The sequence below is a fragment of the Oncorhynchus mykiss genome, chromosome 5, assembly GCF_057628025.1.
Source record: "Oncorhynchus mykiss isolate SJ-2025 chromosome 5, ASM5762802v1, whole genome shotgun sequence".
Taxonomy (NCBI): domain Eukaryota; kingdom Metazoa; phylum Chordata; class Actinopteri; order Salmoniformes; family Salmonidae; genus Oncorhynchus; species Oncorhynchus mykiss.
Genome location: NC_143026.1, coordinates 88719264 through 88746304, shown reverse-complemented (window position 1 = coordinate 88746304; position 27041 = coordinate 88719264). Strand labels below are relative to the sequence as shown.

General features: G+C 43.4%; 1 protein-coding gene across 1 annotated transcript in view; it reads right to left on the bottom strand.

Moving 5' to 3' along the window:
• Positions 1 to 8060: 8060 nt before the first annotated feature.
• LOC149983616 (uncharacterized) overlaps positions 8061 to 27041 on the bottom strand; it is a 46932-nt gene continuing 27951 nt past the window's right edge. The window contains exons 12-13 of the mRNA XM_090236712.1: positions 8753 to 8834; positions 8061 to 8573 (exon numbers count right to left, since the gene is read on the bottom strand). Coding sequence (XP_090092838.1) covers positions 8550 to 8573; positions 8753 to 8834 — 106 coding nt within the window. The 3' untranslated portion in view covers positions 8061 to 8549. The remainder of the gene's footprint in view (positions 8574 to 8752; positions 8835 to 27041) is intronic.

Sequence of the window (27041 nt, the reverse complement as noted above, 5' to 3'; positions counted from 1 at the left end):
AATTATTCCTTCTATCTGCAGTATCAGTGAAATGTCAATAACCATTTAAAGGACTGTTAGTTTGTTGGTGGGCACTCTGCAGTGAGTCTGTGGGTGGTAGTTTTACAGGGCTGCCTGAGTCTGTGGGTGGTAGTTACACAGGGCTGCCTGAGTCTGTGGGTGGTAGTTACACAGGGCTGCCTGAGTCTGTGGGTGGTAGTTTCACAGGGCTGCCTGAGTCTGTGGGTGGTAGTTACACAGGGCTGCCTGAGTCTGTGGGTGGTAGTTACACAGGGTTGCCTGAGTCTGTGGGTGGTAGTTACACAGGGTTGCCTGAGTCTGTGGGTGGTAGTTTCACAGGGCTGCCTGAGTCTGTGGGTGGTAGTTTCACAGGGCTGCCTGAGTCTGTGGGTGCTAGTTACACAGGGCTGCCTGAGTCTGTGGGTGGTAGTTTCACAGGGCTGCCTGAGTCTGTGGGTGGTAGTTACACAGGGCTGCCAACACTGTAGGAGTGTTGAAACCAAATTACCTCTCTGAAGGCTATAGCGTCATTACTCAAACAGAAAGTTGCAATGACACCGACATTATTAATAACTCACAGGGGTTTGTATTTTCTTCTGTACATATCTGCATGATCTCTGACAGGCAAAGCTGGTAATACATTCAGACACACAGTACATTTCCGAGAAAATAAGAAACGTGTGGCGGAAGGAGGGACATCACACCCTCACCCTCACTCTCACTTCCCTATTCTCTCATCCTGCTCAGAACTCTGGGTAAGAGCTTGTTAGCCTCTGATAGGCTACAGACTGACGTACAGCATGTTTCAGAAACATTTTAACTACTGTGCTCTTTAAATTAATAACGTGGAATATTTTCACTGTTTATTAATGTTGTGAGAAGCCAGAAGCTTCTAGCCACTGGGATTTTTTGCCCGTTCTTCGAGGCAAAACTGCTCCAGCTCCTTCAAGTTGGGTGGGTTCCTCTGGTGTACAGCAATCTTTAAGTCATACCACAGATTCTCAATTGGATTGAGGTCTGGGCTTTGACTAGGCCATTCCAAGACATTTAAATGTTTCCCTTTAAACACTCGAGTGTTGCTTTAGCAGTATACTTAGGGTCATTGTCCTGCTGGAAGGTAAACCTCCATCCCAGTCTCAATTCTCTGGAAGACTGAAACACGTTTCCATCAATAATTTCCTTGTATTTAGCGCCATCAATCATTCCTTCAATTCTGATCAGTTTCTCAGTCCCTGCCGATGAAAATGATGTTCTCAGGGTGATGAGAGGTGTTGGGTTAGCGCCAGACATAGAGTTTTCCTTGATGGTCAAAAAGCTCAATTTTAGTCTCATCTGACAAGAGTACCTTCCATATGTTTGGGGAGTTTCCCACAAGCCTTTCAGCGAACACTCATTTTTTTCTTTAAGCAATGGCATTATTTTGTCCACTCTTCCATAAAACCCAGCTCTGTGGAGTGTACAGCTTAAAGTGGTCCTATGGACAGATACTCCAATCTCCGCTGTAGAGCTTTGCAGCTCCTTCAGGGTTATCTTTGGTCTCTTTGTTGCCTCTCTGATTAATGCCCTCCTTGCCTGGTTTGTGAGTATTGGTGGGCGGCCCTCTCTTGGCAGGTTTGTTGTGGTGCCATATTCTTTCAATTTTTTAATAATGGATTTAATGGTGCTCTGTGGGATGTTCAAAGTTCTGAAGGTAATTGGTTGCACCAGATCTTATTTAGGGGCTTCATAGCAAAGGGGGTGAATACATATGTACGCACCACTTTTCAATTTTTTTGAATTTTTTTGAAACAAATTTGGACTATTTTGTGTATGTCCATTACATGTAATCAATTTAAATCAATTTAAATTGCAGGCTGTAATGCAACAAAATAGGAAAGACGCCAAGGGGGATGAATACTTTTGCAAGGCACCGTACGCGTCCTTACTCCACATTGACCCGTACGGGTCCTTACTCCACATTGACCCGTACGCGTCCTTACTCCACATTGACCCGTACGGGTCCTTACTCCACATTGACCCGTACGGGTCCTTACTCCACATTGACCCGTACGCGTCCTTACTCCACATTGACCCGTACGCGTCCTTACTCCACATTGACCCGTACGGGTCCTTACTCCACATTGACCGGAAAGTTTCAAACAAAAGACAACGAATAAACTGACAAAACTCGTAAATGGAATGAAATAAACTAAAACTTGTTTCTGACAAGTGTAGCATTGTTGTGATTTCTGCAAAACACATGTCCACTCTGACAACGAGGACTGTAAATTACTACTAGTAATAATATATTGAATGTATTAACTGAAATTAAATCCAACCAAACAAACACTGCAGATTATAAATGATGGGAATTAACAGTAAATCTAAGTTTTCTACTGGTGATACATGTCAGGAGTTCCCAAGCTCTTTCACGCAGGGTCCCCTTGCAGCATTGGGGAACATCCTGCGCCTCCCATGCATGCATCACTTCTCTTTCTATGGGCACAAGCACTGTTCATGACACTAATTGTTCACACCCTTCTTGTTTGTGGAGAGAATTTTGCAGGTTTAAAGCTTAGTTCCTGCAATTCTACACATTTTGTCATGTGGTGCTAAGAAAATGTTGTAGTTTTAAAGCTAATTGTCTTGCAATTCTGTACATTTTGCGATGTCCAATGTGCATTCATGTGATATTTGAGTGACAAAAAAAACCTGAACCAAAAACATCAGCTGACATCTGGACATTTCTGACAAGTTATAAATAACGCTACGGTCGGTAATAACTAACATGACAAGTAGAAATTGATGATGCAATACCCAATTTCGAAATTGCACATAGTGCATTCTACTATTACAACTTCCGAAAGTAAGTTTAAAGCCGGATTGAGTTGCTTAATTTTTTTTGGGGGGGGGGGGGGGGGGGGTGTGGAGGGGAAACCCCTAAAGCCCCCCACAGTTTGAGAATCACTGATATGTGTAATGGGGAATTGATAGACACAGCAAACAATGCACGCAATGAAGTTATGAAACAATGAATAGCCACAAAATGGCGAGAGAGAGAGAGTGCATTCGGGAGAGAGATGTGCCTTGTTCATCTGAGGCACAATCCACATAATCTTGGACCGTGGCATCCACGTGGCCCCCAAGGGACTAGTCCACTGAGACAGGCGCAAATCAGACAGGTGTCTCGTGTGTCATGAAAAAAGTATCTATTCGCAACTGATAGACCAAAAAATGTAACGTTTTCAATACAGACCCCTTTTGTCATACAGTATTCCATATGAGGACCCCAGACCTTATGAAAGTTGCACAGCGTACCCTTAGTCTAGTGATGCATAACTTGACATTTCTGCCATCCATTGTGACATTGTGGGAGGATAACCAACATTCCAATGAATAGCGATGCGTTTCTTAGCCGCTATAACTTTTAGGCTACACAGTTTCTTCTGATAAGTCTCCAGAATCAACATTTCCAAGCAACAGAAACAGGGAGAAGGGAGAATCTGTAGACATGCTGAGATAAAATAACGTACTCTTTGCCAGAATTCAGCCAGCCTTCACAAGACCATATCATATACAAATATGTCCCCTTATTGTGTTTTACACCTCCAGCAGAGGAATTACATTTCTGAGTGATGATATTCGGTTTCACTGGTATATAGTAAATACTATGGATGGTGTTAAACTGCAGTCATTTACAGTTGAAGTCAGAAGTTTACATACACTTAGGTTGGAGTCATTAAAACTCGTTTTTCAACCACTGCACAAATGTCTTGTTAACAAACTATAGTTTTGGCAATTCGGTTAAGACATCTACTAAGGACGTTCTGTACAAACAATAGTACCCAAGTATAAACATCATGGGACCACGCAGCCGTCATACCGCTCAGGAAGGAGACGCGTTCTGTCTCCTGGAGATGAACGTACTTTGGTGCGAAAAGTGCAAATCAATCCCAGAACAACAGCAAAGGACCTTGTGAAGATGCTGGAGGAAACATGTACAAAAGTATCTATATCCACAGTAAAACGAGTCCTATATCGACATAACCCGTGCTTTACTGCAGGAAGGACTGGTGCACTTCACAAAATAGATAGCTTCATGAAAAGGAAAATTACGTGGATATATTGAAGCAACAGCTCAAGACATCAGTCAGGAAGTTAAAGCTTGGTTGCAAATGGGTCTTCCAAATGGACAATGACCCCAAGCATACTTCCAAAGTTGTGGCAAAATGGCATAATGACAACAAAGTCAAGGTATTGGAGTGGCCATCACAAAGCCCTGACCTCAATCCTACAGAAAATTTGTGGGCAGAACTGAAAAGAGTGTGCAAGCAAGGAGGCCTACAAACTTGACTCAGTTACACCAGCTCTGTCAGGAGGAATGGGCCAGAATTCACCCAACTTATTGTGGGAAGCTTGCGGAAGGCTACCCGAAACATTTGACCCAAGTTAAACAATTTAAAGGCAATGCTACCAAATACTAATTGAGTGTATGTAAACTTCTGAGCCACTGGGGACGTGATGAACGAAATAAAAGCTGAAATAAATCCTTCTCTCTACTATTATTCTGACATTTCACATTCTTAAAATTAAGTGGTGATCCTACCTGACCTAAGACAGGGAATTCTTACTCAGATTAAATGTCAGGAATTGTGAAAAACTGAGTTTAAATGTATTTGGCTAAGGTGTATGTAAACTTCTGACTTCAACTGTATCCATTCATCATCATCAATAGTGTCTCCCAGGGCCTCCTGGGTGGTGCAGTGGTCCCCTAGAAAAGGCCTTCCGGGTGGCACAGTGGTTAAGGGCGCTGTACTGCAGCGCCAGCTGTGCCACCAGAGACTCTGGGTTCTCACCCAGGCTCTGTCGCAGCCGGCCGCGACAGGGAGGTCCGCGGGGCGACGCACAATTGGCCTAGCGTCGTCTGGGTTAGGGAGGGTGTGTCCGATAGTGAAATCCCTGTGTACATGTCTCATCGAGCACTAGCGACTCCTGTGGCGGGCCGAGAGCAGTGCACGCTAACCAGGTCGCCAGGTGCACAATGTTTCCTCCGACACATTGGTGTGGCTGGCTTCCGGGTTGGATGCGCACTGTTTTAAGAAGCAGTGCGGTTTGGTTGGGTTGTGTTTCGGAGGACTTATGGCTTTCGACCTTCGTCTCTCCCGAGCCCGTACGGGAGTTGTAGCGATGAGACAAGATAGTAACTACTAACAATTGGATACCACGAAATTGGGGAGAAAAGGGGGTAAAATAAAAATAATAAAAATAAATAGTGTCTCCCAGGTCTTCTTCACATTTTAGTTTGACATGTTTTGTGTCATCTAGAAAAGCCTATCAACCATTGATACAGTTTGGCAATCAACTTTAGAGGTTTGTCAAACTGCCTTAAAATAGATTCACAGAGAGAATAAAGTGTTGTAACTGCCATAGCCATAGCACAATGAGACTGGTCTTCCCTGGTTGCCTGGACCTGCTGAGAACTCTGTCACCATCGGATTCTCCTCAGGTGACGCATTAAAAATAATTACCTTTGTGTACATTTCTACATTATATTATCCAAGAATAGAATCAATGGTTCAATAATTTAATGTATATTTTTTCTTCTGTGAAGTCAAACAACAGTTACCTCGTCAGCCACATCAATCAAATAAAGAGTAGCCAGTTCCTGCTTTGCTTGCTTTTACAACTCAGAGAAAAAGTGCAACACACACAGACACCAGCTACAGACAGCAGTACCATGCTGGTCCTATAATAACAGCTTTGCGTTCCCAACGGGCACAGTTCGTCATAATGATGTCTTTTCCAGACGACGGCCAGATTTTGGTTGATTTTGAAAATGATGTGGACACTTGCTTGTCGAACAGCTTATTCCAAAATCACGGGCATTAACATGGCGTTGGTCCCCCCTTTGCTTCTATAACAGCTTCCACTTTTCTGGGAAGGCTTTCCACTAGATGTTGGAACATTGCTGCTATAACAGCTTCCACTCTTCTGAGAAGGCTTTCCACTAGATGTTGGAACATTGCTGCGGGGACTTTTACATCCTAGCAGACGCTCTTAGTGCATACATTTTCATACTGGTCTCCCATGGGACTCAAACCCACAACCCAGGTGTTGCAAGCGCCATGCTCTACCAACTGAGCCACACAAGACTAATTGCTTCCATTCAGCCCAAGAACATTAGTGAGGTTGGACACTGATGTTAGGCGATTAGGCCTGTTAACATTTTCCTTCACTGGAACTAAAGGGCCTAGCCCGAACCATGAAAAACAGCCCCAGACCATTTTTCCTCCTCCGCCAAACTTTACAGTTGGCACTATGAATTGGGGCAGATGACATTCTCCTGGCATCCGCAAAACCCAGATTCGTCCTTCACCCAGATGGTGAAGCGTGATTCATCACTCCAGAGAATGTTTCCACTGCTCCAGTTTGGAACTCGGTATTGAGTGTTGCACCCGAAGACAGACGATTTTTATACACTACGCGTTTCAGCACTCAGCGGTCACATTCTGTGAGCGTGTGTGGCCTACCACATCGTGGCTGAGCCGTCGTTGCTCCTAGACGTTTCCACTTCCCAACAGCAATTACAGTTGACCAGGGCAGCTCTAGCAGGGCAGAAATTTGACAAACTGACTTGTTGGAAAGGTGGCATCCTATGACGGTGCCACGTTGAAAGTTACTGAGCTCTTCAGTAAGGCCATTCTACTGCCATTGTTATCCTATGGAGATTGCATGGCTGTGTGCTCAATTTAATACACCTGTCAGAAACATGACACCTTCTACGAAATGTCTAAAAAACATTCATATGCAACCAGAATCCGACCTGATTAAGACGGCTTATTTCTGACGTCCTTATAACTCAAATCCAACCAAAATATGACCTGTTTAGGACCTCCCGGTATTTCTCATGTCATGCATCTCACAGCAGCAATGTTACCCGTTTAAGACATACTTAATATTTCACATCTATACTCAGAGGCTAAAATAAATGTTGAGGATGCATGCCAGCAAAGCCACAACACAACACAACACTAAACAATACATTCATTGCACTATAATGGTGACAAACTGTGCCCACAATCTGTTAGGGCCTACATAAAGCTGTCCCAACAGCAGACCCAACACCTTACCTGGCTATCAGCGGAGCCTTGTCTGGCAGCGAAACAGTTCATTTAGCCTCATTTTCAACCTTTTAAAAAAACAATGCTGATATGGCTGACTTGTTTAAATAAATGTGGTTTCTACTGACAATTGAGATGTATAAACTATGTCCTTTGTGGGCAAATTATTTCATCAAACTTTGTCATCAAAGTCTGTCATTCTCTGGATTTATAGTGCTTTCAAGACAACTGGGAACTCTGAAAAAAACAAGGTTGAATCATGATGACGTCAGTGATTTTCAGGTCATAGCTCTAGAAAGAGGCCCAAGTTCCCGACTTACAATTCTGAGATGTATGACCGTTCAAAACATATTTTCCCAGTCTGAGCTTGTTTTTCCACGAGATTCCCAGTTGTCTTGAACTCATTGAAGATAGATTTGCCAGTTCCGAGTTAACAGTTGTTTTGAACGTGGCAGAAATCATGCTGAATTCACAGCATGGCCAATGTTGAATGTTTATAATTTTAAGCTTGGAAAAGAGACCCTTAAACCTAGAATTGGGACCATGAACCCACTCGGGCTAGTGATTGCTTTGCAATGTTTGCAGTTAGCCACGGATTCTTTCCAAACCAGTCATTGTTGAATTAGCGATTTCCAACTTGTTGTGTAATGTTTATGTCCAAAGGCCGATGAGCACTGATACGTTTGATCTATAATTTATCTTCATATGACAAGGATTGAAAAGGATTTGCCAGCAGATTGTTGACTTAATTCATGATGATGACTGCTAGCCAAGATTTTGAAAGTATGATGTTGACATGATCAGTCCAATCAAAGGTACTGTACATATAACATGATTTGACATCATTGTATCTGTAGCCAATGACCCTGAACCTTCTTGGACGGGCACTTCTAATGTAACTCTATGGCAGCATCCAAGGGGCATTTTGGAGCATATCAAGAAATCCAAAAAGAGACCATGTTTGTCTGCGGCTTTATTAATTCAATGATTTTTTTACATTGTTTGCGAACTGAAATGTGACACATATTAATGGCAAAATAACATGCAAAACAGGCACCCCCCCCCCCAAAAAAACCGAATATGTATGTTATGTGTTTTAGCTAGAAATGTGTGACTCAAAACAGGTGGGACTCTGCTCCACCTGCCCTGAATGACGGGTCGCCACTGGCAAAAAGTATGTCATATCAAGATTTTACCTGGGAAATCCCTCTTTCCCTAAATATAGTGAGTTGTGTATATCAACAAAGTTGCATCTGATGTCTGAAATACAGTAGACCATCTAGGAAACCATCAAACTAAAATGTGGCCTAATATCATTGGCAATACAGGATTCCTGCTTTGTCTGTTATATCTTCAGCGGCTGCAGATGTAGAGTTGAGCCGTCCTGGTCTCCGACGCCTCTTTCTCAGGTTCCTGAGGCGTTCCTCAAGGAAACCAGTAGAAGTGGCATCATCTAAGGGTGTACCAAGCATCCTTGAACATAAAAGTCTGTGTTATTATTTTTGTTTAAAGACCCCTGTGTTCAATATGGCTAGGATTTGGTCAAACCAATCCAAAGGTATTACACCTTCAAGGGCACCATTTTGGTGGAAATAGCAGAGCTCATGCATGAAAGATAATACAGTGAGTTTCAAAATGGAAACCTAACTTACAGTTTTTACCCCTCTGAATCCTCGAGGCAAGGGAACTGTTCCACTAATGAACATGACAGTTGTATTTGTCTCAGATGTTGTGCTGAAAGAAAAGAGGGTTACACAGAAAAGACAACTTAAATCAAAGATGCAATATTTACACAACAATCACAGTCACAATTCCCGTCATTATTAGAATAATACTTTGGAGATAAATACACAACGCAGAGACCGAGGACGAGAGGTCAGTACAGTACCAACGATCAAGGGAAATAGTGTATTTTCTGTAATGGGGGATTAATGCAGAGACCAAGGACGAGAGGTCAGTACAGTACCAACGATCAAGGGAAATAGTGTATTTTCTGTAATGGGGGATTAATGCAGAGACCGAGGACGAGAGGTCAGTACAGTACCAACGATCAAGGGAAATAGTGTGTTTTCTGTAATGGGGGATTAATGCAGAGACCAAGGACGAGAGGTCAGTACAGTACCAACGATCAAGGGAAATAGTGTGTTTTCTGTAATAGGGGATTAATGCAGAGACCGAGGACGAGAGGTCAGTACAGTACCAACGATCAAGGGAAATAGTGTATTTTCTGTAATGGGGGATTAATGCAGAGACCAAGGACGAGAGGTCAGTACAGTACCAACGATCAAGGGAAATAGTGTATTTTCTGTAATGGGGGATTAATGCAGAGACCAAGGACGAGAGGTCAGTACAGTACCAACGATCAAGGGAAATAGTGTGTTTTCTGTAATGGGGGATTAATGCAGAGACCAAGGACGAGAGGTCAGTACAGAACCAACGATCAAGGGAAATAGTGTATTTTCTGTAATGGGGGATTAATGCAGAGACATGGCAGGAATCTGTCTATATATTGACTCTGAAATAGGATACTTGTTGTTTGTACGTTGGCCCAGTTTTATTGCAAGTTATTCTAATTGGTCAACCACACGGCTGGGTTATAAACTACATCCTGTTCCTTTGTTCACTGGAGAGAATCACAGGAGAGAATCACTGGAGAGAATCACAGGAGAAAATCACAGGAGAGAATCACAGAAGAGAATCACAGGAGAGAATCACTGGAGAGAATCACTGGAGAGAATCACAGGAGGGAATCATAGGGGGGAATCACAGGGGGGAATCACAGGAGAGAATCACTGGAGAGAATCACTGGAGAGAATCACAGGAGAGAATCACAGGAGAGAATCACAGGAGAGAATCACAGGAGAGCATCACAGGAGAGCATCACTGGAGAGAATCACTGGAGAGAATCACAGGAGAGAATCACTGGAGAGAATCACAGGAGAGAATCACTGGAGAGAATCACTGGAGAGAATCACAGGAGAGAATCACAGGAGAGAATCACTGGAGAGAATCACAGGAGAGAATCACAGGAGAGAATCACAGGAGAGAATCACAGGAGAGAATCACTGGAGAGAATCACAGGAGAGAATCACTGGAGAGAATCACTGGAGAGAATCACTGGAGAGAATCACTGGAGAGAATCACAGGAGAGAATCACAGGAGAGAATCACAGGAGAGAATCACAGGAGAGAATCACAGGAGAGAATCACAGGAGAGAATCACAGGAGAGAATCACAGGAGAGAATCACAGGAGAGAATCACAGGAGGGAATCACAGGAGAGAATCACAGGAGAGAATCACAGGAGAGAATCACAGGAGAGAATCACTGGAGAGAATCAATGGAGAGAATCACAGGAGAGAATCACAGGAGAGAATCACAGGAGAGCACCACTGAGGACAGGGGAGAATGGTCATCTACTTCCAATCATGATTTGTCCAATTTGAATAAACCTATTTTCCTCCCCCTGATTTGCTTTGAGGTCTGTATTATTAAAGAATAACACGAACTGCTAACATTTGGTGCCGTGATCCGGATGAATTGATCTCAACAAAAACAAGAAAAACGTATCAACTTTGTGTTGATCCAGAAAAAAGAGAGAATACTGAGCGCAACCCACTTTGGGGAGTAAACTCTTAATCTCCTGATTAATGGCATAAGTGCAGGAGTGAGTCTATTTTAAAATAACCAAATCAGGTTAAAATTAGTGTGTGCAATGAGTGATATGTATCCGTTATGTACAAGGGGTCGAGTTCCATTACAGACTTCCTTTGTTCTCTATGAAAAGGTTTGAGGCCTTTGTCTTTGTTCTCTATTATAGGGGTTCAAGTCCTCTATTAAAAGGTTAGAGTCTTTTCTTAACTGGTGAAACCTTCTTGTCGCGTAGAAGTGAGTTGCTCGTTGAGTAGCAATTTTTACAGGTGTGGTTAATGTAGGCCTTCAAGAAGCTTTTTGAAGTGAACACACATTTTTATGGGTAGCCAAGCCCTACAGAAACATGTTGGGTTCTAGAAGAGGTTTGAGTCCTTAAAAGGGGTTACATTTTGGGGTTAACTAAATATATAAACATAGAGATATATATATTATACAGCTTTTGAAGTTAATATAATGTCATTGTAAAGTGAGAAAACCACTTACTGTCTTGTGATATGAAGAACCATTTCAAAGTAGAGAAGTGTAGGCAAGAGATAATAAAGAAATATTCCTTCATTGTTGACAAAGATGGAATATTAAATCTGTCTGATACACAAAAAGCTTGGGGGAAAATTCAGAGGATGTCTAAATGTCTGACAAAAACAAGATGGTCTTTAACTGTTTTAGCCAAAGTAAGAAAATGGGATGAGAAATGATTTCTGGACAATCATGACAGGACATTGAAGAGAGATACAGATAGTTTGAAAGCTCTTGGTGAACAGATCAAAACCTTGACAGAAGAAATTCAACAATTACAGACAAGGGGGGCGAAAACAAACTTGACCCCCATCTGCGGATCATTTGTTCCCTCAATCTATCCCCAGGCTGAGTTGTGGAAGGCAGATCAGGTTTCAAGCATCTGGTCAGCACTTTGAATCAACAGATACTGACAGCGGTGACTAGCGGATGGTAATAGAGGGGAGGTACGTGAGGCAACGTTGGCTCCCTCTGCTGGGGATACAGGAGCTGGGCACCCCGACTCGGACAGTTCCAAGTGGAGGTAATTAGAGGAAAGGGCCAACCAGCCGTGGAGGCCAAATAAAAGGAGCACGATGGCACACCGTGAGGGAGAAGGGGGGGGAGAGACCGACACCAAGCAAAAGAGAGAAGACGGACCGAGCTAAACCTAAGTGATTTCTTTGATATATTTATTTACTGTCTGAGTAAAGTTGTTTTTGCGGACTAAAGCCTCCCTGTCTCTGTGTCAATCTTTGCACGCTCAACCCAACACCCCACGGTTTACCACAATGTTTTCCTTAAGGGTCTGACCAATGCAACCACCAATTGGAGAGGGAACCAAATGTGTTCAAAAATCGAAAGAATCGTTTGTTGAATTTGAAGAAAGGTTCAGAGCAGAGGTGGTTCGACACAGTGGCTTACCTGACTTTGTTTTAAATCTATATCTTATTGTAACAGCAAGTACAATATGCCCTTTGTGTTTTATAGAAATGGAAGGTGTTTAATGTGAATGATGTTTACTGCTAATGTTTTTTTATGTCTTTTTTTCCTGTTTTTATTGTTTTCTAAGAAAACATTTGAAGTATATTTCTTTTTAAAAATGGTCTGGGGGAGTGTAAGAACATTTTGGAGATAAATACACAATGCAGAGACCGAGGACGAGAGGTCAGTACAGTACCAACGATCAAGGGAAATAGTGTGTTTTCTGTAATAGGGGATTAATGCAGAGACCGAGGACGAGAGGTCAGTACAGTACCAACGATCAAGGGAAATAGTGTATTTTCTGTAATGGGGGATTAATGCAGAGACCGAGGACGAGAGGTCAGTACAGTACCAACGATCAAGGGAAATAGTGTATTTTCTGTAATAGGGGATTAATGCGGAGACCGAGGACGAGAGGTCAGTACAGTACCAATGATCAAGGGAAATAGTGTGTTTTCTGTAATAGGGGATTAATGCAGAGACCAAGGACGAGAGGTCAGTACAGTACCAACGATCAAGGGAAATAGTGTATTTTCTGTAATAGGGGATTAATACGGAGACATGGCAGGAATCTGTCTATATATTGACTCTGAAATAGGATACTTGTTGTTTGGACGTTGGCCCAGTTTTATTGCAAATTATTCTAATTGGTCAACCACAGGGCTGGGTTATAAACTAAATCCTGTCCCTTCGTTCACTGGAGAGAATCACAGGAGAGAATCACTGGAGAGAATCACAGGAGAGAATCACTGGAGAGAATCACAGGAGAGAATCACAGGAGAGAATCACAGGAGAGCACCAATGAAGACAGGGGAGAATGACCATCTACTTCCAAACATGATTTGTCCTATTTTAATAAACCTATTTTCTTCCCCCTGATTTGCATTGGGGTCTGTGTTACTAAAGAACATCAACTGCTAACATTAGTACCATTAATGTTGTAACTACTGCAGAACACACGTTTCTCCAAACCTCTGGATGTGGTGTGAAATCAACACCCTGACCATAGATGATGTCTGCTTGATTGAGATGCATAGGTAGCCTAGCAGTTAAGACCATTGGGCCAGTAACCGAAATGTCTCTGGTTTGAATTCCCAAGCCGACTAGGTGAAAAATCTGTTGATGTGCCCTTGAGCAAGACACAACCCTAATTGTGCCTGTAAGTCACTCTGGATAACAATGTTTGGGCACTGCATCTCAGTGCTAGAGACGTCACTGCAGACCCTGGTTCGATTCCACGCTGTATCACAACTGGCCGTGATTGGGAGTCCCATAGTGAGGTGCACAATTAGCCCAGCGTTGTCCGGGTTAGGCTTTGGCTGAGGTAGGCCGTCATTGTCAATAATAATTTGTTCTTAACTGACTTGTCTAGTTAAATAGTCTGCTAAAATGTAATGCGAAGCCCTGCATTGAGGCTGGCCACAACGACCTTTGCACTCCGGTGTTTGTCTATGTTCAAAACAGTGCCAGTTGAGTCTTACACTTGATCTGCAGCCAATCAGAGAACTTGTGAATTATGCCACAACAGATGCAGAGCCTTAAAGAAGAATATAAAGACGTAATCAGTCACTGTTTTCATATAGTCAAACTGTGTGATAGATAATACCTGCAACAGCCCTCCTGACAGCATAAGGAAGTAACTGGAAGCCATGTTGAGATGGTGTACTGCACTTAGATGTGTGAAGAGATCTTTACAGTTATCGACAACTTTTTCTTCTAAAATAAACCCCATCCTTATCTACCATGCATTCACTGTTAACCAATCTTTGTGATGCAGGGCTCTACAGTGTGACCATTTTACTCCCATACTGTATGTGTCAAAACAATAGATGTGAAAAACTGAAAAAAAAAGTCAAGTATTAGCAGGTGTGAGTTGTGCTTTGCATCAACAAATTGCTGTCATAGTTATTTTCAAAGTATTTCGTTTTCTGCCGTTTTGTTTCATAGAGGTAGCTAATCACACAAACTTCTATGAGTCCCATAAAGCCCACCTCCAGCAGCAACAGTACTTGGTGGGGGCTGTGCGCACTGAGAGTCGCATAAAGCCCACCTCGAGCAGCAACAGTACTTGGTGGGGGCTGTGCGCACTGAGAGTCCCATATACTTGGTGGGGGCTGTGCGCACTGAGTGAAGTGCTGAAATATTTTTTTTTACAAGCACACAGGCACAAAAGTTGGTCTAACTTAACCACAAGTCTACTAAAGTGTGACTGTACTTGTGTTCCTTGGCTATTTACATAATTTTGTTCACACACTAGTGTTTTTCAATGTTAGTTTAAGCTTGCTCAACTGCTAGCGAATAGACACGTCAGAGAATCTGATCTCTCACAGACAGACGTGTGAGTGCGAGTCCCACCAGAGGATTTGAGAAAGTTTTTATTCAACAAGTGTTTTTATGATAAGAAATGACTAACAGTTAACGAATAAAACATTTTATTCAACAAGTGTTTGTCATTTATTATGATAAATCACTCTTCCTCAAATATTTTCATTGTGCTCCTAAATGTATTTAGGACAACATGTGCTCCTTGTAAAACATGTCAGCGTAGAGCTCTGTGATGAGGTCACTTTTTGGGAAACAGTGATGGTGGATCGATCTAGCATAATGAAAACTAGTGGAAACCCTTCTCTCAGGCCAAACGTGCTGGTCATCAAGTTATCGTGTGAGGTAGTGGCCGTTGTTGCCATGAGAAAAGGGTAACCAGTGGAACACAAACAACATTGTAAATACAACCTATAAGTCACGTTCTGACCTTTATTTTCCTTTGTTTTGTCTTTATTTAGTATGGTCAGGGCGTGAGTTGGGGTGGGCAGTCTATGTTTTGTGTTTCTATGTTTAGGTTTCTGTTTCGGCCTGGTATGGTTCTCAATCAGAGGCAGGTGTCGTTAGTTGTCTCTGATTGAGAATCATACTTAGGTAGCCTGGGTTTCACTGTTGGTTTGTTTCCGTGTCTGTGTTTGTCGCCACACGGTACTGTTTCGGTCTGGTATTTTCACGTATTCGTTTATTGTTTCTTGTATTTCATTAGTGTTCAGTTTCTGTTTTTAAAATAAACGATATGAACACGTACCACGCCGCATCTTGCTCCGATCCTTACTCCTCTTCAGGAGAAAAAGAAATCTACCGTTACACTATACTTATCTGTTTATTTATTCTCCCTTTCATATTTAAACTATTTGCTAATTATTGTCTATTAAATTTGCTCTTGCAATGTAAACATATGTTTCCCACACCAATAAAGCCCTTTGAATTCCATGTCATTGAATAGTGGGGCAGCTGAGGGGGAAAAAAAACGTTTTTTTTTGTTGCATTTTTGGCACAAATGTAGATTTGACAGCTTCAGTCCCTGTGGAGCATGGCAGACTATACACTTAAATAAAGGAGGTCAGGTCCAAGCCACTAGTACATTAGCTTGGTTAGTTCCAGGGCTTTTAATGAAGTACCTTGTCCTGATAACACTCTTCTTCAAAGGGTGTATATTGTCTGTTGCTGTGTTTGGAAGCACTGACCCAATAATTATTATTTTGAATGATGAGGTTGGAGGTCCCTTAGAGTGCAGGAAGTGATGGAACACCTCATAGGAGCTTAACTGCCATAGTGGACAGTTTGATTCTACAAGTGGACAGAACACTAGTCTGTCACAGGGCCTTGCCCCACTCTAGTTGCTTAATGCTGTGGTGGCTCCAAGCAGAGACGGTCTCATTTTTACTGTCTTAGGTACGGCTTGGCTGGGAATCGAAATAAGAACTTTCCACTCTCATGGCAAACACTCTCACCAAAAATGACAGCCACTGAGTTGGATATATATATACTACATGGCCTTTAATTTGCAGAACATATTCAGCTGAAATTAGAAAAACTAGTGTGTCATACTTTGTTCATGTGTCACATATACTCCCTCTCCGGCCTCTAGGTCACCAGGCTGCTCAAAATCCTGCACACCTGTCACCATCGTCAAGCACACCTGTGCCTCATGACAATCACCAGGACCCCATCACCTCCTTGATTATCTTCCCTGTATCTGTCCCTCCCCTTGGTTCTTTCCTCAGGTGTTATTGACTCTGTTTCATGTCGGTGTGTTGTTTGTGTTTATTTATTTATTAAAACACTCACTCACTCCCTGTACTTGCTTCCTGACTCTCGGTGCACTCGTTACATCATTTTTATTTATTTTTATTTATTTTACCTTTATTTAACCAGGTAGGCAAGTTGAGAACAAGTTCTCATTTACAATTGCGACCTGGCCAAGATAAAGCAAAGCAGTTCGACAGATACAACAACACAGAGTTACACATGGAGTAAAACAAACATACAGTCAATAATAAAGTATAAACAAGTCTATATACAATGTGAGCAAATGAGGTGAGAAGGGAGGTAAAGGCAAAAAAGGCCTTGGTGGCAAGGTAAATACAATATAGCAAGTAAAACACTGGAATGGTAGTTTTGCAATGGAAGAATGTGCAAAGTAGAAATAAAAATAATGGGGTGCAAAGGAGCAAAATAAATAAATAAATTAAATACAGTTGGGAAAGAGGTAGTTGATAGGGCTAAATTATAGGTGGGCTATGTACAGGTGCAGTAATCTGTGAGCTGCTCTGACAGTTGGTGCTTAAAGCTAGTGAGGGAGATAAGTGTTTCCAGTTTCAGAGATTTTTGTAGTTCGTTCCAGTCATTGGCAGCAGAGAACTGGAAAGAGAGGCGGCCAAAGAAAGAATTGGTTTTGGGGGTGACTAGAGAGATATACCTGCTGGAGCGTGTGCTACAGGTGGGAGATGCTATGGTGACCAGCGAGCTGAGATAAGGGGGGACTTTACCTAGCAGGGTCTTGTAGATGACATGGAGCCAGTGGGTTTGGCGACGAGTATGAAGCGAGGGCCAGCCAACGAGAGCGTACAGGTCGCAATGGTGGGTAGTATATGGGGCTTTGGTGACAAAATGGATTGCACTGTGATAGACTGCATCCAATTTGTTGAGTAGGGTATTGGAGGCTATTTTGTAAATTACATCGCCAAAGTTGAGGATTGGTAGGATGGTCAGTTTTACAAGGGTATGTTTGGCAGCATGAGTGAAGGATGCTTTGTTGCGAAATAGGAAGCCAATTCTAGATTTAACTTTGGATTGGAGATGTTTGATATGGGTCTGGAAGGAGAGTTTACAGTCTAACCAGACACCTAAGTATTTGTAGTTGTCCACGTATTCTAAGTCAGAGCCGTCCAGAGTAGTGACGTTGGGCAGGCGGGTAGGTGCAGGTAGCGATCGGTTGAAGAGCATGCATTTAGTTTTACTTGTATTTAAGAGCAATTGGAGGCCACGGAAGGAGAGTTGTATGGCATTGAAGCTTGCCTGGAGGGTTGTTAACACAGTGTCCAAAGAAGGGCCGGAAGTATACAGAATGGTGTCGTCTGCGTAGAGGTGGATCAGAGACTCACCAGCAGCAAGAGCGACCTCATTGATGTATACAGAGAAGAGAGTCGGTCCAAGAATTGAACCCTGTGGCACCCCCATAGAGACTGCCAGAGGTCCGGACAACAGACCCTCCGATTTGACACACTGAACTCTATCAGAGAAGTAGTTGGTGAACCAGGCGAGGCAATCATTTGAGAAACCAAGGCTGTTGAGTCTGCCGATGAGGATGTGGTGATTGACAGAGTCGAAAGCCTTGGCCAGATCAATGAATATGGCTGCACAGTAATGTTTCTTATCGATGGCGGTTAAGATATCGTTTAGGACCTTGAGCGTGGCTGAGGTGCACCCATGACCAGCTCTGAAACCAGATTGCATAGCAGAGAAGGTATGGTGAGATTCAAAATGGTCGGTAATCTGTTTGTTGACTTGGCTTTCGAAGACCTTAGAAAGGCATGGTAGGATAGATATAGGTCTGTAGCAGTTTGGGTCAAGAGTGTCCCCCCCTTTGAAGAGGGGGATGACCGCAGCTGCTTTCCAATCTTTGGGAATCTCAGACGACACGAAAGAGAGGTTGAACAGGCTAGTAATAGGGGTGGCAACAATTTCGGCAGATAATTTTAGAAAGAAAGGGTCCAGATTGTCTAGCCCGGCTGATTTGTAGGGGTCCAGATTTTGCAGCTCTTTCAGAACATCAGCTGAATGGATTTGGGAGAAGGAGAAATGGGGAAGGCTTGGGCGAGTTGCTGTTGGGGGTGCAGTGCTGTTGACAGGGGTAGGAGTAGCCAGGTGGAAAGCATGGCCAGCAGTAGAAAAATGCTTATTGAAATTTTCAATTATGGTGGATTTATCAGTGGTGACAGTGTTTCCTATCTTCAGTGCAGTGGGCAGCTGGGAGGAGGTGTTCTTATTCTCCATGGACTTTACAGTGTCCCAGAACTTTTTTGAGTTAGTGTTGCAAGAAGCAAATTTCTGCTTGAAAAAGCTAGCCTTGGCTTTTCTAACTGCCTGTGTATAATGGTTTCTAGCTTCCCTGAACAGCTGCATATCACGGGGGCTGTTCGATGCTAATGCAGAACGCCATAGGATGTTTTTGTGTTGGTTAAGGGCAGTCAGGTCTGGGGAGAACCAAGGGCTATATCTGTTCCTGGTTCTAAATTTCTTGAATGGGGCATGTTTATTTAAGATGGTTAGGAAGGCATTTAAAAAAAAAATATCCAGGCATCCTCTACTGACGGGATGAGGTCAATATCCTTCCAGGATACCCCGGCCAGGTCGATTAGAAAGGCCTGCTCGCTGAAGTGTTTCAGGGAGCGTTTTACAGTGATGAGAGGAGGTCGTTTGACCGCTGACCCATTACGGATGCAGGCAATGAGGCAGTGATCGCTGAGATCTTGGTTGAAGACAGCAGAGGTGTATTTAGAGGGGAAGTTGGTTAGGATGATATCTATGAGGGTGCCCATGTTTAAGGCTTTGGGGAGGTACCTGGTAGGTTCATTGATCATTTGTGTGAGATTGAGGGCATCAAGTTTAGATTGTAGGATGGCTGGGGTGTTAAGCATGTTCCAGTTTAGGTCGCCTAGCAGCACGAGCTCTGAAGATAGATGGGGGGCAATCAGTTCACATATGGTGTCCAGAGCACAGCTGGGGGCAGAGGGTGGTCTATAGCAGGCGGCAACGGTGAGAGACTTGTTTTTAGAGAGGTGGATTTTTAAAAGTAGAAGTTCAAATTGTTTGGGTACAGACCTGGATAGTAGGACAGAACTCTGCAGGCTATCTTTGCAGTAGATTGCAACACCGCCCCCTTTGGCAGTTCTATCTTGTCTGAAAATGTTGTAGTTTGGAATTAAAATGTCTGAATTTTTGGTGGTCTTCCTAAGCCAGGATTCAGACACAGCTAGAACATCCGGGTTGGCAGAGTGTGCTAAAGCAGTGAATAGAACAAACTTAGGGAGGAGGCTTCTAATGTTAACATGCATGAAACCAAGGCTATTACGGTTACAGAAGTCGTCAAAAGAGAGCGCCTGGGGAATAGGAGTGGAGCTAGGCACTGCAGGGCCTGGATTCACCTCTACATCGCCAGAGGAACATAGGAGGAGTAGAATAAGGGTGCGACTAAAAGCAATAAGAATTGGTCGTCTAGAACGTCTGGAACAGAGAGTAAAAGGAGGTTTCTGGGGGCGATAAAATAGCATCAAGGTATAATGTACAGACAAATGTAAGGTAGGATGTGAATACAGTGGAGGTAAACCTAGGTATTGAGTGATGAAGAGAGAGATATTGTCTCTAGAAACATCATTGAAACCAGGAGATGTCATTGCATGTGTGGGTGGTGGAACTAATAGGTTGGATAGGCAGGACTAGAGGCTCTACAGTGAAATAAGCCAATAAACACTAACCAGAACAGCAATGGACAAGACATATTGACATTAAGGAGAGGCATGCTTAGTCGAGTGATCAAAAGGGTCCAGTGAGTGGAGAGGTTGGTTGAGGGTCACGGCGATTTAGACAGCTAGCCAGGCCAACCGGTAGCAAGCTTCTTTTGTTGTTAGCCACCTCTTGCGTTCGGTCAGTAGATTAGTGGGGTTCCGTGAGGTAGAGGGGATTAATCCAAATCACACAACAACAACAAAAATAAGAACAATAGATATAGTTATAGAGGCCCGAGAAGAAAACATAATAATAATAAAAATAAATAAATTGTCCGATTGTCTATTCAGATAGCAGCCGGTAAGACAGCTAACGGTTAGCGGGCCGCAGATGGGCGTTCAGGTAACGTCGCGACAGAGGAGCCAGCCGGATCTCCTTCAGGTAGATAACGTCGGCAGTCCAGTTGTGAAGGCCCGGTGGGGCTCCGCGTAGGCAGTGAAACGGGTCCGGATAGGTGACTGCAGCCCAGGAGTGAATGATGGAACTCAGGAGTGATTGACGGAGCTGGCTAGCACCGGAACAATCGATGTTTGCTCCGGAATCGACGAAAGCCGACTGTCACACGGATAGCAGCTAGCTAGCTGTGAGATCCGGGTATGAATGTCCAGAGAGCAGTTGAAATCCAGGGACATGGAGAGAAAAATTGGTCCGGTATGTTCCGTTCCGAGCCGCGCTGCGCCGTACAAAACTGGCAATAGATTTTCGAGCTAAAGGATAGCTGATGACCACAAACCGTGGTTAGCTGAATACTAACGATTTGCCAGTAAAGAAGCTAACTAGCTTCTGATTAGCTTCTGGATTAGCTTCTGGGCTAGCTCCTGGCTAGCTTCTGGCTAGTTTCTGGCTAGCTTCTTGGAGTTTCTGGCTAGCTTCTTGGAGGATTACAGATCTGAGGTAAATAATAATTTTTTATAAATATAAATTGGTGAGGCTGGTTGCAGGAGAGTGTTTAGAAGATGAGTTGATGGAAAATAAAAATAAAATGTATGTGAAAAAAGTTGTAAATATATATATATATACAGGACACGACAAGACGAGGACAAAAGACGTGTGAACTGCTATGCGATCTTGGAGAGAGTATGATGAAACAGCTTGAAAGTAAAATATATTGTGTCAAGCACAGTTCTGACAAACACAGCTTAAGATAGTTGTCCACAGCAATTGTGAACTATTCCAACTTAATGGCTGTGATATTTTCCATTGCAAAGTAGCTTTCGCAGCCATTTGTTTACATGCTCATGTTACTGGTAGGATGTGAACACCAGTCATTAGACCTAAACAAATATTTAGAATATGGCCAAGGGTGGTTGTAAGTTGCAGGCAGGGCTACTTCATCACTATAACATTTTAACTCACCTCTGCTACACTTATCCTAAAAAAAATTATAATAAATAAATAAAATGTTTGGCCTAAATGACTGTTTCCCTCTATAATTGTAATATCCTGTGTTACTGTCAAACCTTTTGGTTTTCAGGAGATCCAGGGCCAGAAATATGGGCATGAAGTGTATTCATTTTAAAAGGCAATTACTTTTTGTAGATTAAAGATTTGTAAAATAGTGGTACAGTCTGCAGCCTTTTGGTAAAATGGCTGACACGGCCCCCTGGGGCCAAAGCTGTGGGGGTTCCATATCTAAATCTTTTCAGGGTACCTACATTTACTTCTGTGTCACATTTGGTGTGTTCATCTCAAAATAGGTCAACTGTAATTGTATTACTGTCTGTGGCCATTTCAAAAGATGACCACCACGCCCCTGGGATGTCCAGAAACCTACCTCTGTTCCAAATTGTACCTCTCTTCTGAATTGGAACATAATGGTAGGCCAACCGTTGGGGGCCATTTAAAAAAATGGCTGCCACACCCCTCCCCCCCCTAGGATCAAAATCTGGAGTGGCTCTATATCTGAATCTTTTCAGGTGGGTAGGTAGCCTAGCGGTTAAGAGCGTTGGGCCAGTAACCAAAGGTTGATGGTTTGAATCCCAGAACAGACTATGTGAGTTTCTACTAAAATGTCAAGATTTGACAGGAATCTATCTCTGTGCATAATGTAGCGCTTTTATCACAAAATGCATGATGGTTCCAGATTTTTCAGCTTAAAAGCTTGATGAGAAGATTCAGGGCCATGCACAGAGGTTTTTGGGTACATGTGCTCAAACCAAACATGGCACCTCAAAAATAACATTTCCTGCGACTGTGGTCACAGACTTGTTGAGAAAGTTTTACTAACAAAGGGGAAAGCAGCACAATCTTAACAATTCAAGGAGTAAAGTATTTTACGAAACTATTTTGAAACGGAATCAATTCTGCACTCATTAACAATAACCAACACAATTCCAGTCAAAATAGATGTAATAGATGTACTGTACTATATCGAACCTAACTCCAAATGTTGCCTGTCATTACAACCACAAAGGTATTTTCAAAACGCAAGATAGGCTACAGAAATAAACTGCATTTTACACCTGCATTTGGAGCAGAAAGTCATTCATGTTAGCAGCCAATAACAAGTAGGTATACATTATGTCACAACCCTGGAGTCCAGAGCAAGCTAAATCATACACCCATACGGCCTGCTTGTAGCAGAGGTTTCAGGATCGGATGGAAAGCATGTTCTGTCTGCACCATCACGTTGGAGGGTGTTTTCTATGGTGTTTATTCTCTACAAGAGCAAGGTAATATTGATTATGAAGTATTTACTTCAGCATCACTCTGTAGCGTACATACAGTTCCATTCAGTGCATAGTAAGTAATGTCTAACTTGGCTCACTAGTACTAGATAGAATCACACTCAGAAACACATGACAGCAGCACCATCTATTGGCTTGGCGACATCTAGTAACATCTTCCTTTAGCCCACAAATGAAGATAACTCCTATTCGACTCATTGAACAGGAGTACTGGGGTTAGACCTGTGCCAGTGAAAACATGACCCTGGTAAGAAAAACACAGAACTAACTGTGTCTCATTCAAGAACCTTCAGAAGCATCAACTTTAAAGTCAACAAGCAGACTACCCTCTTCCATCAGGCAGTGGGACTGCTTCCATATCAGCAGCCTGTTGTTCACCACCTGCTGGGTTGGCGGGTTCGTTCCATGGTCTTCAGTCATCCTCATCCGTGTTTGTTTGGTGATCGATCGGGGGGGGGGGGGGGGTTGTTGTTCACCACCTGCTGGGTTGGCGGGTTCGTTCCATGGTCTTCAGTCATCCTCATCCGTGTTTGTTTGGTGGTCGATCGGGGGGGGGGGGGGGGGGGGGTTGTTGTTCAGTCCGTCGGTTTCTGTTTCTGCTGTATTTTTCTACCATTCGCTAGTACTTCATATGACCGGTCACTGAGTTGATCAGTGCATATTATGCCCGGCGTCCATGTGCTGACTGAGTTGTTGGAGTGGAGAGAAACTCTTATTGTTTGTCCTTGGAGGATTTGGGGCATGTCACAGGCATGTGCTGACTGAGTTGTTGGAGTGGAGAATAACTCTTACTGTTTGTCCTTGGAGGATTTGGGGCATGTCACAGGCATGTGCTGACTGAGTTGTTGGAGTGGAGAATAACTCTTACTGTTTGTCCTTGGAGGATTTGGGGCATGTCACAGGCATGTGCTGACTGAGTTGTTGGAGTGGAGAATAACTCTTACTGTTTGTCCTTGGAGGATTTGGGGCATGTCACAGGCATGTGCTGACTGAGTTGTTGGAGTGGAGAATAACTCTTACTGTTTGTCCTTGGAGGATTTGGGGCATGTCAAAGGCATGTGGTGTTTTGCTGTCAGCCCTTGGGCTTGTTTTCTCAGAATTACATTTTGCACCACTTGGGGTTTGAGCAGTTCTGTTCATGGTGGGTAAGATCGTGTGTGTGTTCGTCTGGACATGAGTCACTGTACCGGAGAACTGTTAAGTTCCTCTGTTGGAACTATTCCTCCATGCCAACACTGCTTTCTATGGGTCTTCACCATCCTATCGCAGCCTTTTTTTAAGAGCGTTTTTGATAGTCTCAACTGACGTTGGTCGATGTACCCATGTTCTGAATGGCTGTTATTTTCTCTGGGTCAGGGCGAAGGCCCTCTGTGGTTTCTTTTTGTTCAGCTTCAGGTTGACATCTCTTGCTCTCTGCAGGAGAGTTGTAATGTTTCTGGGATGTGCAGAGCACATTCTAGGTGAAGCTGGTTGAGAGAATGCCAAGAGTGTGCAAAACTGTCATCAAGGCAAAGGGTGGCTACTTTGAAAATATAAAATACATTTAATTTGTTTACTACATGATTCCGTATGTGAAGCTCTCTCTCCCTCGCCCTCCATTTGGCAAATCTGATCATAATTCAATCCTCCTGATTCCTGCTTACAAGCAAAAAGTTAAAGCAGGAAGAACCCGTGACAAGATCAATAAAAAAGTGGTCAGATGAAGCAGATGCTAAGCTACACGACTGTTTTGCAGCACAGACTGGAATATGTTCCGGGATTCCTCCAATGGATTTATGGCTGATGTAAGATGAAATGTTACTTTATTTGGCACTTAATAGGGTCATTTGTTTTACGTGAACTTGTTTTTTATGAAGTTAAACATGTGCATTTTATGACTGAATGTAAAAATGAAGTGAAATCAACGTTTTTTTCTTCTTTTCTAGAGCTGGCACTTTCAAGGACCGGAAGCTTATAAGAAATCCCTATGTGCCCTCCGACGAACCATCAAACAGGCAAAGCGTCAATACAGCACTAAGATCGAGTCTTACTACACCGGCTCTGACACTCGTCGGATGTGGCAGGGCCTATTAACCATTAAAGACTACAAAGGGAAGCACAGCTGAGAGCTGCCCAGTGACACGAGCCTACCGGATGAGCTAAACTACTTCTATGCTCGCTTCGAGACAAAAAAACATGGAAAACAGGCATGAGAGCACCAGCTGTACCGGAAGACTGTGTGATCACGCTCTCCACAGCCGATGTGTGTAAGACCTTTAGACAGGTCAACATTCACAAGGCCGCAGGGCCAGACGGATTACCAGGACGTGTACTGCGAGCATGCAATGACCAACTAGCAAGTGTGTTCACTGACATTTTCAACCTCTCCCTGTCCGAGTCTGTAATACCAACATGTTTTAAGCAGAACACCATAGTGCCTGTGACCAAGAACACTACGGGAACCTGCCTAAATGACTACCAACCCGTAGCACTCACATCTGTAGCCATGAAGTGCTTTGAAATGCTGGTCATGGCTCACATCAACACCATCATCACAGAAACCCTAGACCCACTCCAATTTGCATACCACCCCAAAAGATCCACAGATGATGCAGTCTCTATTGCACTCCACACTGCCCTTTCCCACCTGGACAAAAGGATCACCTATGTGAGAATGCTATTCATTGACTACAGCTCAGCGTTCAACACCATAGTGCCCTCAAAACTCATCAATAAGCAAAAGACATCCGCAACGCTAATCCTCAACACAGGTGCCCCTCAGGGGTAAGTGCTCAGTCACCTCCTTTACTCCCTGTTCACACATGACTGCACGGCCAGGCACGACTCCAACACCATCATTATGTTTGCACCGACAACAATGAGACAGCCTATAGGGAGGAGGTCAGAGACCTGGCCGTGTCGTGCCAGGACAACAACGTCTCCCTCAACGTGATCAAGACAAAGGAGATGATTGTGGACTACAGGAAAAAGAGGACCGAGCACGCCCCCATTCTCATCAACGGGGCTACAGTGGCGCAGGTTGAGAGCTTCAAGTTCCTTGGTGTCCACATCACCAACAAATTAACATGGTCCAAGCACACCATGACAGTCGTGAAGCGGGTACGACAAAACCTATTCCCCCTCAGGAGACTGAAAAGATTTGGCATGGGTTCTCAGATCCTCAAAAGGTTCTACAGTTGCACCATCAAGAGCATCCTGACTGTTTGCATCACTGTCTGGTTTGGTAACTGCTCGGCCTCTGACCGCAGGGCACTACAGAGGGTAGTGCAAACAGCCGAGTACATCACTGGAGCCAAGCTTCCTGCCATCCAGGACCTCTATACCAGCCGGTGTCAGAGGAAGGCCCTAAAAATTGTCAACGACTCCAGCCACCCTAGTCATAGACTGTTCTCTCTGCTACCATATGGCAAGCGGTACCGGAGTGCCAAGTCTAGGTCCAAGGGGCTTCTCAACAGCTTCTACCCCAAGCCATAAGACTCCTGAACATCTAGTCAAAAGTCTACCCAGACTATTCGCATTGCCCCCCTCCCCTCTCCACATCACTGCCACTCTCTGGTTTCATCTATGCATAGTCACTTTAATTAACTCTACCTACATGTACATACTACCTCAACTAACCGGTGCCCCCGCACATTGATTCTGTACCGGTACCCCCCTGTATATATTGTTATCTTGCTGCTCTTTAATTTCTTGTTACTTTTATCTCTTATTCTTATCCATAATTGTTTAACTACTCTGTCGGTTAGGGGCTCGTAACTAAGTATTTCACTGTAAGCTCTCAAACTGTGGTGTTCGGCGCATGTGACTAATAACATTTGATATTTCATAGTTTTGATGTCTCCACTATTATTCTACAATGTAGAAAATAGTAAAACATAAAGTAAAGCCCTGGAATGAGTAGGCGTGTCCAAACGTTTTACTGGTACTGTCCAACAACGGGACATTTTTTCGAGCACAATGGGACATGTGCTCTGCACAGAGAGTGTACCTGAGAAGATTAAATATTTACATATTTATTTTATATAACGACTGCCATGAGACTTGTAATGATGTCTGGAATGACTCAGTTTGGAAGATGTTAGGCAAATGACGTCATAGAATTGTCATATTTTGGTCATAATAAAGACGTCTCAAAAAAAAAGTCTTAAACTGGTCATATTTTTGATCATATGACGTTGCGACCAGAATATACTCAGAATAAGAAGTCAAAATTACGTTGTGTGCCAGTTGTGTTCACACAGCCTGCCCGTTGGGTTCACACAGCCTGTCCGTTGGGTTCACACAGCCTGC